The following is a 15,366-nucleotide window of genomic DNA, read 5'->3' on the forward strand; positions in this document are numbered from 1 at the left end:
TAAAAGGTCAGGAATTACAAAGTTTGCAAATGGCTGTAGATGAGGATTTAACAAAAATAGAACAATCTATCCAGAATTTAGCCACTTCAGTAAAGTCTTTATCAGAAGTAGTGCTACAAAATAGAAGAGGATTAAACCTACTGTTCTTAAAAGAAGGACGGTTATATATAACTCTCAATGAAGAATATTGTTCTTTTACTGACCGTACGGGAATAGTCCAGAACACTATGTCTGAACTCCGGAAAAGATTAGATCAACGTAAAAAGAATCGTGAAACGGGCAGGTCATAGTATAAAAACTGGTTTAATGTTTCACCTTGGCTAACCACTTTGTTGTCTGTTTTAGCAGGACCGCTTACTATGTTAATTCTAGGACTTATATTTGGGCCTTGTATATTACGCTATATTTTACATTTTATTAAAAAACGGTTTGACATAACTAAATTGCTTATTTTTAACTACGAGGTCTGAGGTAAAAGATAAAAGTGTATCTATTAATGAAGATGAAAGTTGTTGTGAATACGTTATACCACGTGAAAACTATGCCTATTGTAATTGTGAAGTATTACCTTGTGAGTGTTATGATAAATGTTGGGATTGTGGAAAAAGATTTGCTTACAGTGCCCAAAATGAAAGAAGCGTCTAATAAACAATAATAGGATAAAAAGAAAAAGGGGGGATTGTGAGAAACTATGGACTAGGGTATTGTTATTAGGATTTATGTAAAGCTCAATGTAAAGGTCAGGAAATCGCTCATGCAAACAGCTACCAGACACCGCCTGTGTAAGATAAGATAACCACAATCGTTTACCATTGTGCAAGATAACCGCCAGGTATCCAGGAACCGACAGAAACAGGACAGACAACCCCATATAAGGACATATGAGTAAGGGATTAACTATGAAACAAAGGAGAAAGACTTCTTACTTCGGCCTCAAAGAGACAGACAACGACCCCCTAACAACAAGCGAAACATGCGCAGAGTATCTCCACTACTTCACGAACACGGAAATAAAGGTGTATAAAAAGGGACTGTTTGAACTGCTCAGGACGGCAGTTGGTGGAGCGCAGACTCCCCTGCCGTCCAGCGCTGTATTTGCTCATATTCTACTTGCTATAATTAATAAAATTTTAATTGGATTATGATCCCTTATGGTCGCAATTTATGACAGATACAAAGCAATCCACTGTGACAGGCAGGCTTTCCCTTGGGTAAAGTCACAGGGAGACTGAAGCTGCAAGAGAGGAAACCAGTGGTGGTACAGGGGAGGGACTGTTGCTGTCCCCAAGCTCTGCGTAGCCTCTACCAAAGCCCTGCAGGCTGCAAGTGAGTAGCTGCGTTTGCTTTTCCCTTGGGCTTCTGCTCTGGAGCCCCACCAACTTCCCCAGCCACTAGCAGGCTTGCAAACCACCTGGCTTTGAGGACAAACCCTGCCCTCATCCTTATCAGCTCCCCATTGTGTTCTAGGGCCGGGAGAAGAAACAAACCACATTACTAAGAGCTGGCTCCTGGCAGCTGAGGACAGGGTGCCAAAACAACAAGGCTGCTGTCAGCCCTTTAGACAAAGGCTGCAGCCCCATGCACTCATTTATCTCTGATAAGAGAGCAGCACAAATCCTTGCACTTGAGATACCATCACCAGGCAGCGCAAGAAACCCTAGGGAGATAAGGAGGGCGAAGTGTTTGTTATTGGAGAGAGCACAGCTCTGCGCCCCTGTGGCAATAACACTCCCCCTTAATGCCTGAGAGGCATTTCTTGTTCTCTCCGTAAGCCAGACTCAAGACCTTCCATTTCCCCTAAGCCATCTCTTCTATTTACCAGTGGCACGCAACTCCCATGTGGACTTTGGACAATCTGTGATAATGCCTGCTGTGTGCTTGACTGTACAAAGCTACCTGTTCCCTGCTGAGTTATTTTGGGACTCCACACCCAAGACATACACTAAAGCAAATTCTTCTAATTCTCACTTTCACTAGAATATTCTGGGCTACATTAAAGGCAACAAACCACCTCTTCTGGTGTCAGATTCTTCAGAACATTCCTCATGTCTAGAGTAGTGTCTCAGGACAACTGAAAGAGAAGACTTAAACCAGTAACTGTTTTGACAGAGGGCCAGCAGCAAGGGGGAAGCTGCTGTGACACAACTTGAAGGATTTTGGTCATTGCTTCCCATAGCAGCATTAGAAATGCAAACTGAGGCCAGTTCCCACAAACTGACATGCTTGTGTGGAAGAACTTGTGAATAGTTTGGATGGGTGTTTCCTTCACAACAGAAGCAATGACTTCTTAAAAAAATTAATTTTAAATAGCTTGTGACCTTTGAACACATAGAACACATCTGCCTAGGAAACACTATCACAGAGACACAAAAGCATTAGAAATCTTTATCAGACCAACCTGCCATGAGCAATTTTATGCTTTCCTTCAGTGCCATCAGAGCTAAGGAAACTAACAGCAGGGTATATGTGTATTCCACAGATACAGATTTTGGTTTTTTTTGTATTTTATGAACAGGCTGTACAGCAGGGAAGTCCTGATAGCCATTAGGACCTTAAGTGTCTTGACTTTGCTAAAATCCAATACAGATTTAAAGTACTATGAGCCTTCAGTTATTTTAACCATACAGAAAGAAGTTTGCTCTAGCAAGTTGCTAGACTAACTGCTAACTGCTCTAAGGAAAAAAGCATAACCTATACAAGATGACCCATCTGTGTCTTCATAGACAACCTATTGCACTGGAAGTTGCTGTGCTCAGTCAGGTATTTAACAAAAAGCTGCCTCAGCACCAAGGCCCCTATCCATAGCCCTTAGTGCATCAAACCACTAACGTACATAAGGCTGCGACACTTCTACCAGAACCAGCCCAAACCAACCCTTAGGTCACCAAAGGAACTGCACCACTTTTTCCCCAGTCACCACCTCTTAAGAAAAACTTAGTGGTTTTTTTTCTTGCTATTTTCTGTTCTTTATAATCCTTTACTTGTTCCCCTTCCAGCTTCTGAAGTCTTCCTCTCCCCAAGTCAGCAATTAAATACTTCACACTAAAAAAATTTCCTACTCCCACATTTATCTTTTTTAAGCTATCCCTAAAAAAAGTTAAAAACCTGTTAACTTTTTTCTCTCCAAAATTATCACAACTAAAACACAACCATATTCCCTCAACCACAAAAAAAGATACCCAGAAAAATATCTATCTTTTCTTTCTTCTTACTTTGCCATCATGCTGCTCTTCACGTAAACCAGAACAAGACTATAGCCCAACAATAAAAGCAGTATGTGAAATAACAACAAAGCCTTTCCCAGCCCTCTTTTAAGCAGGTCTCACCCAGCACTGAGGCTATATAAGGGGATAGGGTCTATTATTTTCTTCAGGTGTGGGGGCTATACCTCTGACAGGTGATGTTTAGGCTAGGCAAGAACTTTCTTAGGTACTCTTAGAAGTTTTTGAGATGAGGCTATTATTGTTTTTTTCAATAGTTTTTATTTTTCAAGGCAGAAAATTTAGTAAATTTTTTTTATGTATGCTGAAAAAAAAGTGTTTTGGTAGCTTGGTTTGATATACTGTCATTAAATATTTTTGTTAGAATAGTTTAAGTTGATATCTTAACATATTTTTCTTTCTTTTTATTAATGGTAAAACAAGTTTGGTTTGCTTAAACAGTCTTATGTTGGGGATGGGGCATATTAATTTAGCTAAACTGAGCGTACAACTTTTACTGCTTTCCAATGTGAGTCAGTTTCCAAAGACAATATTTTTTTTCCCCTTGAAGGGCTAACAATTCTCATTTTAATAGGGAAATTTAAGCTGGAGAAAATTGTACAGCTAATTGGGATTTTTTCTTCTTGTAAACCCCACCCTGCTAACCTGCCATCTGGTAGTACTTGCACTAAATGCAATAATGAGAAATTTTAGCTTTAACAAGATTTAGTAGCAATTGGGGCTGTCTCGCTACTTGTTGAAAGTGTGCAAGACATTCTTCCCGCTGTGGAGTTGTATAAAAACTGTTTCAGTCCAATGGCATTTGTCACAGTAGAAAAAAGTCCATTATGTGTGATGGACTCTTCAATGTGTTTTTTTATACTACAAGTTCTCTCTCACCGCTTCAGAAAGCGCTGTGATACAAAGGATGTCCTGGCCATTAGCTTAAGTTAGCAATGTTCTGCTGTATTGCTCATCTGCTTTGCCCAAGAGCACTCTTTTAATTGCATTGAGCTGGGATCCCACTGTTGCTCTAGCATTTGGTCCTTGTCCAGAGGCTTGTAAAAAACTGAAACTGAAGCATGGCAATCTGCTACCAGTTTGCTGCTCTCAGATTGGGAAGCTCCTCTCAGATGGAAAGCTTTGATTTGCTGAGTGGGAGGAGACTCAAATTGACACACTCCCCCTTCTGTGCTGGGTTTACCCCATTCGGTGAAAATGATTGCTAGTTTAAGCACTAGTCTTGCAAGCTCCTATGGTTTAAGAAGCCTTTCTATGAGTTTCAGTGACAAAGGCAAAGGACAGCAAGTGACTAACAAAGAGACTTCATTAATAGCTGAGCAATCGCATCAGACTGCGAGCTCGCCTGTGCAATTTCTGTTAGTAAAGGCTGCAGCATGAGTCTAATCAGAGCCACGATTTGGGAACATAATCGAGACCTTAACAGAAGCCACATGAATCAAGATCAACATCCAGCTCTGCTGTGCTGTCTGCTTTTCGCGGTCTAATGAGTGGGTGTGAAAGCATGTGCCCCAGGAATAGGAAGGTGGTGAGAAGGGCGTACTGTGCTTTAGGGTTACTTTTACCATAGATTAGTAAGGCTCAGAGTTCACAGACTTGACAATACGTGATGAGCAAAGGCTACTGAATGAAAAAACACCCCCCCTCCTTTGAAGGATGTGGCTTTCAGAGTACAAAGCAGTTGGTTAAAGATAAGCATTGGAGAGCAGAGGGGTGGACTTTATCATCATCAGCTGTCGAGTGGGAGGTGTGTTTTCAAAAGCAATGAGAGGAGAGGGCAGAGTCCTGCTGTGCATTAATCCGTGATATGTCCTCTGTTCCAGGGTGGTGCAAAATCAGATGCCTGGATTGAGTGTGAGGCAAGGAGCCATGTCCACCTGCAATGAGGAAACAGCAGCGTGCACGGGTGTGGAAGAGGCCAGGCAGCCTGATGAGTAAGTAGTAAGGAGGTCAGGAGCGCTTTGAAACGGAGGTGCTCAGGCTGCGTGTGTGTGTATCCAGGGGTGGATTATTCCCAGGGGACCAGACCTATGATGCCTGTATTGCTCTACCTGCCTGACGCTCCAGGGCGGCAGTGTGGTTCCTCCAGGCACAGCTGATGAAAGATCTTCCACAATGGGCTGGAGATGGGTTTCACCCTGCCCATTGTTTATTTGACCAGCAGAAAACTTGGAGCATGCAGCTTTCTGTGGGTTAAACAAATGGTTATTCCCACATGTGGTGACTGACTGCTTTTAAAAAGTGTGGTGTAGGAGCTGTGCAGTATTACCAATATTAGCAATCCAAGAACCCCTATGTAATCCCAGGGTGCTAAACCAGAGTGAATGCACACTGGATCCAGTAGGGAAAGCTTTTTGCAGTTTCAGACTTCCTAAGAGTCACTTTATAATTTAAAAATTGGAGAAAGCAGCTTGTCTGTGTCATCTCAACAGGCAAACAAACAGTGGTCACAAAATGATTTCACAACTTCTTGTTAGACTGCTGAACTACATAATACTAGGGAGAGAGAACTGCTCTGAAAAAAATGACAGACAAGGTCTGCAACAGCGTGCAGAAAAAAAAGTGCTACTTAGATTTGCATCATGGAGAAAGGTCATGAGAAGGCTGTAAAATGAGAATCCCAAGGTAGCACTGTCTTTCTCAGTCTTTGTCTTAGCAACACTGGAGATAGTAAGGGGAAAATCTTATTCTTCGGAAGCTGTAGATGGCTGTGGAGTAAAATTATGCTCCCCACCAGACAGCTTTAGTCAGCTCACAAACATCTTTCATTTTGGGTTTCTTCCCTGAAGCTCACAGTACTCAAAGGCTCTGATGGCATCCCTGATACCCCTGTCAACAGGCTGTTTTTAAAAGCTTCTAGCTGAGGCTCATAGAAGGCTTTAGCAAGCCCTTTCCCAGGGGAGCCTGGTGCATGATGTGAATTGTGGCAATGGCTCTGGATGTGGTGGAGAAGCCTTCAGCATTTTACCAGGCATCAGCCACTTTGCATGTCAGTGCTGATCTAGGCTGTAACCTGCACTGCCCTGGTTTCCTGAGCTCTTTCACCTGTGAAAGGAGAAAACCAGGCTGGGAAAAGGTCACAACCTTTTGTGACCACAGTCAGGCAGCATAGTTTTCATTCTGCAGGAATGAGTTCCTCCCTCAACCCCAAAGCAAAAAGGAGACCTCAATTAGTGCTTGAGCAAGGACTCGAGGCATTCTCCAGCATGTGTGTTATGCAAGGGTCAGGTTCTGCTGCCCTGATTCCCGTTCCTCCCCGAAACTGTAGGCATTTGGGCACATGCCTCAAATACATGAGTACTCCCACCTACTGCACTGGTCTGCCCCAAAGCATCCCACTGAAGCAGCGCCAGCAGCCCTAGTTTCACAAGCACTGACACCCACTGGTCCTATATCTGGGGTCACCCAGCAGCAGAAGCATCAACCAGGCAGTGATGTACCCCTGTCTCATGTATCTTAGCTCTCTTCCTGCTTTCATAAAGGGTGTATAGGAGAGCAGGGTTAGGTGCAAAATTAACCTATTGCAATTTTTGACTGTTTAGAAGCTCACTGATGTTAAATCAGAGAGCAGAGTATGTTATATGACCCACAGAATCCACTGAGATTCCTAAAGCCAGCTTGTTGTTTGTAAGCTCTCAGGAATGACTTGCACTGGACATCTCTTCCCTGCACCTGGACCCCCAATCCTACCTACTCCCATCACATAAACACCTGTGAAGCAATTTAGGGCTGGGGTCTCTGGGAAAATGCAGCTCTTGTTATGAAACTGCCTCCCCCCTACAAGCCTGGGAGCCATACCACAGCATAACTCCTTTTCTGTCCAACACCAATTCCTGCAGCAATGTTTTCCATCCCCAGTCATGGGAACAGGGCTCTAGCCACAACATAGGTACCGCTTCCTAGTCCTGCGGTGTGAGGAAAGGGACTGGAGTTGCAGGAAGGAAAGGGCAGTATTGGTGGTGCTGGCCAGCCTGGGGCAGATATGGGGAGGAGCAGGGCTGTGGTGCTGCCCTGCATTCCTTTCTGCATGGGCTGGTGGGCAAGGCAGGCTGAGAAATGGGGTAGGTGTGTTACACCCTCCTCTACTCCAGCTGCTACCCTCCACCATTGCCAGTCGTTCTCTGAGGACTCTTGCTGGAAGGCTGGACCTTGATCAGCTGCATTTTAAAATGCAGGACTCGTCCTTAATCTGCTGGGATTAAAAAGGGATGCAGTTTTAGCTACTCCCCAGAATTTAGGCGGTGTAAACAAGTGTTTTGCAAACCCCAGGACCAACAACAATCTGTTGCTGTAAGCAAAAGCAAGCACTCTGCCCTGCTTGGGGCCAGGTTGTGAGCTTCACACCGGAGTTTGAGAACCCAAACCCATGGTCCCGCTAACACTGGTGATTGTTCCTGCACCCAGCAGCTGGTGCCCGCCCTGCGGGTTGCATAGGACTTGCCTACCAAGGGGTCTGCCTGCTTCCAGCGGAGTTGTTGCATCCTCTCACTGGTAGAAAAGCGAGAAATGAGAGGCAGGGCAGAGAGGCTCAGACAACAGTTCATTGGATTAATTTAACAGTACATTCTTCAATAGCTTCAATCTGTTTCACAGCTTTTTTCTGCCTGCCTGGCTTCCTCTTGTGGGATGGCCACCGAAGTCCCATCTCCACTGGCAGGGGATGCCAGGGAGCTGTCTCTCAGTCACTCTCACTGCCTGTTCGGTGGGAGTCTGCCACGCAGCTGTGCTGCGGCCTGAGGCAGGCAGGCAGTGCTGTCCTGCCAGCGGGCAGCGAGACCTTGCTGGCAGAGGACACGCTGCGGGCCAGGGGCTGCGTGGGGAACATAATGGTGCCTCGGGGTGCTTCCAGGAGCTGCCAGATCTCCCCCGAGGTGGAGCTGCCCAGGTACTCCCAGGGCTGGCGCCCGCTGCTGTCCCGCACCTGTACCTGGCACCCCAGCTGCAGCACCAGCACCTTGATGACGAGCTGGTGGCCGTGTATGGCGGCCAAGTGCAGTGGAGTGTACCCGCAGCCGGAGCGGGCATCCACGTCCAGGGCCAGCCCAGCCTGCTGTGCCGCTGCTGCCAGCTCCTGCAGGCCTGGCCCATCACCGTGCTTGGCCAGCCAGTGAAGGACCGTGAAGCCTGACATGAAGTCCCGCTGCAGGGCCAGCTCCGGATCTTCCAGGAAGAGCCCCCGCACCTGAGCCCAGCACCCTGCTGACATAGCCACTAGCCAGGCGTGCTCCCGCTGCCCCAGTGGAACCAACAGCCCCCGGCTTGGGACATTCCTGAGGGAGTTCTTGGAGGGCATGGTGTGGGGCTGCTCTCCGCAGTCATCCGGCAGTGATGCAGGGATGCCCTGCACCTCCAGCAAAGCAAGCTGGCACCTGATGCTCCTGAAGACAGGCAGCTGTGCTGGGGGGCTGCTGTCTGGGGCTTGGGGCCCAGTGGGGCCCTGCGCCGGCAGCAAGGACTGGGATGGGGGTGACCCGGCAGGGGGTGGCTGCAGGGAGCGGGATGGGGCTGGCTGGGTGGGGGACTGCGGTGGGGATCGGGATGGGGGTGGCCGCACCCCACAACCTGACGGCAGCGGCAGCGTTTGGTACTGGTACAGCAGCAGGGCTTGAGTTTGGGTTGGTCTGTTGGGGGTCAGCACCTTGGATCTCCTCGGCGGGGGTGGGGATGACCAGGTGGGGAGCTGCTGTAGGGACCTGGACTGTGATGGAGGCAGCCTGGTGGCCGGTAGCACATCTGGGCCCAATAAAAGTGGTGGGGATGGGGAGGGCTGGGCAGGGAGTACCTGCAGGGACCGAGACAGGGACAACACCCCCGGGGTGGACAGCAACGGCGGGCAACGGCAGGGGGGTGGCTCGGCGAGGGGTGGCCCCGGGGACCGGGATAGGAGCAGCTCGGTGGGGGACAGCACCCTGGGGCCCCATGACAGCAGGGGGGACTGGGATGGTCCGGTGGGGGGCCGCCCCCCTGGGCCTGCTGAGGGTGGTGGGGCCTTCAGTGGAGGCATCCCGGTGGGGGACTGTGGCAGAGACCGGGGCTGCGGCAGCCTGTCAGGGGGCAGCGCCCCGGGGCCCGATGGCATTGGCGGGGACTTGGGGGGGGGCGGCCCTCTAGGGCGTTGCGGCCGCAGGGACCCGAACGGGGCTGACCCAGGGCGAGGCAGCACCCCGGGCAGCGGTGGGGACCGGGGCCGAGACGGTCTGGCAGAGGGCGGCTGCAGGCTCCGGTAGGGGGGCGGCCCGTCGGGGGGCAGCGGCGGCGACGGGGACCGTGGCGGCCCGGCTGGGGGCAGCGCCCCAGGACCCGACGGCAGCGCCGGGGGCCGGGAGCGTGGCGGCCCGTCGGGGCGAAGCGCCCAGGGGCCCGAGGAGAGCGGCCGGGTCCGGTACGGGGGCGGCTGCGCGGGGGGCGGCGGGGAGCGGCAGCGGGGCGGCCCGGCGCCCGGCGGGGGGGCGGAGGCGGCGGCGGCGGCGCGGCGAGCCCGGCGGCACTCGCAGCAGGGTCCCCCGCGGCCCCGGGCGGCGCAGCCCCGCGCGACGGCGGCCATCGGGGGCTGTCCCCCGGCCGGCCGCCTCTTCTCCACCACCTCGCCCGGGGGGCCGCGCCGCCGGTCGGGGTCGCGGCGGGGCGGCGGCTCTTTCTCTTCTTCCTCCTCCTTGTCCCGCTCCTGCCGTTCCTCCGGCGGCAGCGGCGGCAGCTCCTCGTCGAGGAGGTCGCGGTACCTGCGGCGGAGGACGATGTCCTTGGAGGCGCCGGCAGCGGCGGCGGGGTGGACGGTGGCCAGGGAATTGACGAGGCTCTTGAAATATTCGCGGCGCTCCCGCCGCTGCTGCTCCGTCAGCGCCGGGTCGCGGAGGAAGGGCTGGAAGTGGCGGAGCAGCGCCGTGTTGGGGGCTCGGCCCCCGGCCCCCCAGAGGAAATCCAGCACGGCCTCCTGGCTCAGCTCCCGCGCCATGCTGCGGGCCAGCCGGCTCTCGGTACTCTGCTGCGGTGCTCGGCGCTGCACCCAGGTGCGCGGCGCTGCCGCGGCGGGGAAACCCGCCTCCTGCCGCGCCGGGCCTCTCCGCTGCCGCCGCCTCCTCCTCCTCCTCCTCCTCCTCCTCCTCCTCCTCCTCCTCCTCCTCCTCCTTCGCAGCCGGGCCGCCACCCCCCCGGTTGCCTTTGCCCGGGGTGGCGGCCCGTGGGGCTGGGGTGAGAGGGCTGAGAAACAGCGGCGGTGAAGGAGGGAAGCGGGGTAGAGGGGCTGGAGGAGCCTTGCTAGTGCTCTGAGAAGAGCGAGGGTAATTTGCTGGCATGAGGTGAGCAGAAAGAGCGCTTTATCAGTCACTATGTCAGTGAACGGACTGGAGATGATGGGCACAAGTTAAAATGCAAGAAATTCCTTTTGCGTGGGAGGAAAAACTCTTTTGTAGTGAGGGTGATAAAGTACTGGAGTGGGTTGCCACGAGAGGTTGTGGTCTCCATCCTCAGGGACTTTCAGAGCTCCACGGGATGCAGTCCTGCTCCATGTGACCCCACCTGAGCAGGGGCTGGACCAGACCATCTCCAGAGGTGCCTTCCAACCTGAACTGCCCTGTGATTCTGTGACTTAGGAAAACTAGCAGTAAAGATACACGAATGTGATGTGGGTTCAGGGTAGCTGTTATTGCAAGTGTGTGGGATTGTATCTACGTACAACAACTACACACAAGTACCAAGACTGCCCAAAGTCAAATTATATCTCATATCATCTCTGTATTCGCTGTGTGCCTGAGGCAGGTTGGACACACGTTGTGCTAGACTGGGGATCTAATGTTGTTCTGTATTGCTAATGCTATTATCACAAGGGTGTACATTACAGCTGAGTGGGATGGATAAGATCAGGGCCCCAGTGGACAATGTGTCCTGTATACACCAAGCAAATGGCAGCCCCTGCCCCAAGGAGTTTGGGGAGTGAATATGGGTGGAAAGCGTGGGAGAGAGGGTGTGCTGTTTTTTCCTGTCCTACAATCAGGGAACAGAGGCGTGGAGGGACTGAGCTTGATATAGGCTTCTGGCTTTAAAGAGGTCTGGATCTGGTCCTAAGTCATGCTCCAGAAATCATCTCCACTGCAGGCTCCCGGGTATCCGTAAATATTTTTAGCTGCCTGTAATCTAGGCAGCTGGAATACCCTCTAGCCCGCTGCAATTCCAGAAGTGTACGCAACCTTCACAAACCCAAGGCAGAGATTGCAATAGATGGTGTGTACAGGCTTGTGATTTCTGTTTCGGTAACACAGAACCTTGGGATAACTTCTAAGATTCACCCCTTGCAAACACATTCAAGAGTGGATGCGTGCGGCAGTGTTGCTCTCGAGTAAGCAAGCTACACAGGTCTGTGCTTTTGGATTGCTGACTCTGAAGCATTAGTTTATGCCTCAGTACGTTATTACGCCGGTTTGCAGGATAAATTGCCCTGTGCAGCTGCAGGACTGCTAAAATGTAACCTCTGGAGTGGCGGGAGCAGCCCTGAAAGAAAGTTTCAAGTTTCTAAGTTAGAAGGTACAGTTTATGCAATGTATCAGAAAAGTCTTCCAGTGTGCCAAGGTTTGGGTTGCTTGGGTGGTACAGTAAGAGAAACTGCGCTACCTGCTCTGCCACATCTTGCTTTTGGTTTTCCCTGTGGTGTATATTGTAGGAGAGTGTGGCTGCACCCCATTAGTGGTGTTCATCTGAGTTAGGTGCAGGTGCTGGGAAAAGGGTAAGTCTCATGTTAATATTTTATCATTTTGTACATGCTTTTGGTACAGTTCTTCAAGCTGTAAATACCTTTCTCCCCCTTCTTCTGATCAGCCCTGAACTGCAGTCACAACCCTGTGTTTGAGAGCAGCACGCTCTCAGCAGAAGCAGTTGTGATGAAATGAATGGAGCATAATGATATAGTTGTGATCACAAATAAGAGAGGAGGGTAGATTGTAAAGATAAAAAATCCGAGAAAATAACAGTGGCAAATGACAACACTCCTATGAAAGTGTTGTTTTGGTTTAATGGACTAAGGTGTAAGCAGGAGGCTTTCTATGAGATCATATTTTTATTTAAACACTCTTGGAGGTATTATCTTCCTTACTGTAAGCTTAGCTTTGACTAAAAAAATAGATGTTTTTCTACTGAGAAATGTCAGCCCTCACTCTATAAACTTTTTTCTTGCAGTTAGTGAAACACACTCAGGTGAGTTTGTAGTCACTAAGTCACTTAGTACCAGTCACTGAGTGACTGCTGAAGTACCTGCAGGACTGAGACCAGCACTGAATGCTGATGCTTTCGCATTGCTGAGGTTGGAAAAGCCTCACTGAGCTTGTTTGAGTGAAATAGGTTGAACTGATGCATCTCACTTGACAGCCACTACTGGCTGGGAGTGTGTTGCTTACTGGATAGCTCAGATGGCGGACAATTATACGGCAGTTGGTTGTAACCTGTTTGGTTATGACTGTCTGTTGATACCCTTTGTTGGCACATGCAGAAGTATGCTGAAAAGAGTAGCTCACTTTGATTCAGAGGCAGACCGAATGCTGGCACACGTCTCTCCCCTTACAGCCTGAGCTGCAAATCACATTTTGGGATTAAGGGAGTGTAACACTGCATGCAGGCAAGGAGAAGCGCAGCCCTACTACCTGGAGTTGCTTCATCGCCTGCTTCACGCTAAGAGGTTTAAAGAGACTCTTGTTTCCCTTTATGCTTTAATGATTTACCTTGTCTGTAAATCAGTCAGTTTTGTTGTGGGTAGGAGTCCTCAATATTGCTGAATTTACCCTTATCTCGCCCTCTTTGGGAGTTCTGGACACAGCAAGTCTCTTTGGGTGAAATTTGAGTAAGTTGTGAGCAGTGCTAATCACAAAATGGAGGCAGGATCAAACATTAGTTCAACATTAAAAAACAAAAAAAAGAGCCCACCACTTAGTCTTGTAGCTTCCTATTATATTGCAAGAAGATGCTGCCTTTAGGGAGCTATATACCTGTGTTTGTTTTTAAACAGCAGGTAAGTTAACCCAAGTTCTGTGTCTACTTGCGTATTTTCTCATCCCATATAATCTGAGAAATTGCCCCACAGCTGACACAAAAGGTTATTAAAGCATTGACGTGCCGTATCTGCAAAATTATGCAAAACAGCTTTGGAAAAATGGAAGTGGTTCCTGCAGGGTCTCTAGAGTGAGTGACTGGCAATTCCCTTTGCACAGGTACCGATTTGTTAGCAGCAGTTATGAAACTTTGTGGAGTGAGGGGTCTGCTTCTTCCCACTGAACGCTAGGAATGCAAGGAACTACACTGGCTGAGATCTAGAGAGACTGCAGAACATTTCTTGTTGTGATGGTTTTTTTGCCCTACTCTTTCAGCATGAACAGCCATACCCAGGAAGGTCTGTATGCATGAGTGTCGCAGAGAAAAACTCCACCACTTTGAGCCAAGCTTTGGGCCAAGAAAGGTTGAGGTGAGTCACGTTAGGGTTTTGCAAACACAGAAGGTCTTTGCATTAGTTAAGCTGATGCAGGCATGCCTGTAATTCAGACAAGGGGAAGCTGTGTCTGCCTCACCCACAGATGCAATGAGGGCAACTCTTTAGATACAATCATCGGGTTTCCACTAGAGGCTGCACTGGTCTGAGCACATTTCCCAGTACAGTCATGCTCAGCACCTCCTCACCTGGAGCTGTGTATGCAGGAGGAATTTGCTATAAGGGCAAGAACATGAGTCTAATATAGCAGCCTCCCTAGGATATTAGCAGTAACGCCTAACACATCAGCGTAATAAAAGCACTGCGTCAACTATGCTTGCAAAATTTTACAGGTAGAAACCCCATTAGAATTTTTTGGTTTAGCAGCTTTGCTAATGATGGCTGCACCTGTGCCCAGTTAAGGGCTGCTGCCCCAGGTGCAGATCCTCAGCCCCAGGTGAGGACCAGTGCCAGGCAGTGCTCTTTGCTTCCTCTGGTTCCTGTTCACTTTGGGGTTTGTGGGAGCAGGCATGGGTGACTGGTCTCAAATATCAGCTCCCAAGTCCTTCAAAACACAATAAAAAGAGCTGTAGGAAGACAATGCCTGGACTTTGTAGATCCCTACAAAGAGCCACGTGTTTCTTTATAGTGGTACAAAAATGGCTTTTAGAGTGAAAAGGTAAAAGCTTTGGGTTGAAGGGTGTACAAATGGTAAGCATACCACTGAGGTTTATTTGCTTACTACACTGGGTCATTTAGTTCTAGAGGGTGCTCTCAGTTTTTATCCTTTTGGCTTTTTTGTTTTGATTCTGTGTATGTTCACATAAGGACTAGCACTGACGTGTCTGTAATTCCACATGTCCTTCACGTGTGTAGCAAATTGGATCTCTGTCTTCTGTAGCCTTTTGGGGTTTCATGCCTTCCAAAATGCTGCAGGAGCTGACCCAGCGGGGACCTTCCTTCATTGCTGCCTTGGTTGAAGGCTTGTGAGCAGATGTGTTGAATTTAGTCTTAAGAGTCCCACCTTTGCAGGTAAGGAGGTATCATGTTTAACATCAGGATGTTAAGCATTTTGCTCGTTGGAGGAGCAAGGAGCCAGCTGTGCTTTGCTTTTTCCCTGGAAATCACTGGAGTGGGAGAGCAACTGGCCACCGTGGCGGCTGTTTGGTATGCCCAGCTTGTTTGAAAAGGGAGCATGAGTGTGTTGGGTCAGAGAGACAAGAGGAATGGGGTGCCTGGTTTTGCCCTCTGTGTCGTTATAGGAGGGCATTAGGGATGCTCCTGGCAAACAGCTCCAGCTGTGGGAGCTCCTGTCTGACTCCCTGCTATAAATACCTCTTCGCCGAGTCCCCGTTCTCCTTCTTAACCAAACTGGTGGCGGGAGGGTCTTACCAGTCCTTTGCTGGGCCATGTCTTTGCAAGGGCCCCGGGAGCAGATGGGTCTCTCTGCTTTCAGCTGTTCCCCCCCCCCCGTCGCTGTAGGGCTGCCGGAGTCGGAGAGAGTGGCCCTTTCAGGTGAAGGGGAGGGGGACAAGCGGGCGGCGGGCAGGGCGTAGGCCGAGCTTCCCCTGCCCGGCCAGCCGGGCTGCGGGGCAGAGCAGTGCGGCCCCTTCCCGGAGGGCTCGCCAAACGAGGGTTAATTGCGATTCCCGCTGGGGATCGATCGCGCTGCCGGGGCGGCCCCCCGGGGTTCCCCGAGCG

At 50.0% G+C, this 15,366-nt stretch overlaps 1 protein-coding gene across 1 annotated transcript; it reads right to left on the reverse strand.

The window, feature by feature from the left end:
* Positions 1–7,899: 7,899 nt before the first annotated feature.
* SOWAHB (sosondowah ankyrin repeat domain family member B) lies at positions 7,900–10,173 on the reverse strand. Its single transcript, XM_049815567.1, has 2 exons — positions 9,663–10,173; positions 7,900–9,479 (listed from the first exon to the last, which is right to left on the reverse strand). Exons 1-2 carry the CDS (start codon positions 10,171–10,173, stop codon positions 7,900–7,902), a joined length of 2,091 nt encoding a protein of 696 aa, XP_049671524.1.
* Between the last annotated feature and the right edge of the window lie 5,193 nt (positions 10,174–15,366).

This window comes from Accipiter gentilis, chromosome 12 (genome assembly GCF_929443795.1).
Source record: "Accipiter gentilis chromosome 12, bAccGen1.1, whole genome shotgun sequence".
Classification (NCBI taxonomy): Eukaryota; Metazoa; Chordata; class Aves; order Accipitriformes; family Accipitridae; genus Astur; species Astur gentilis.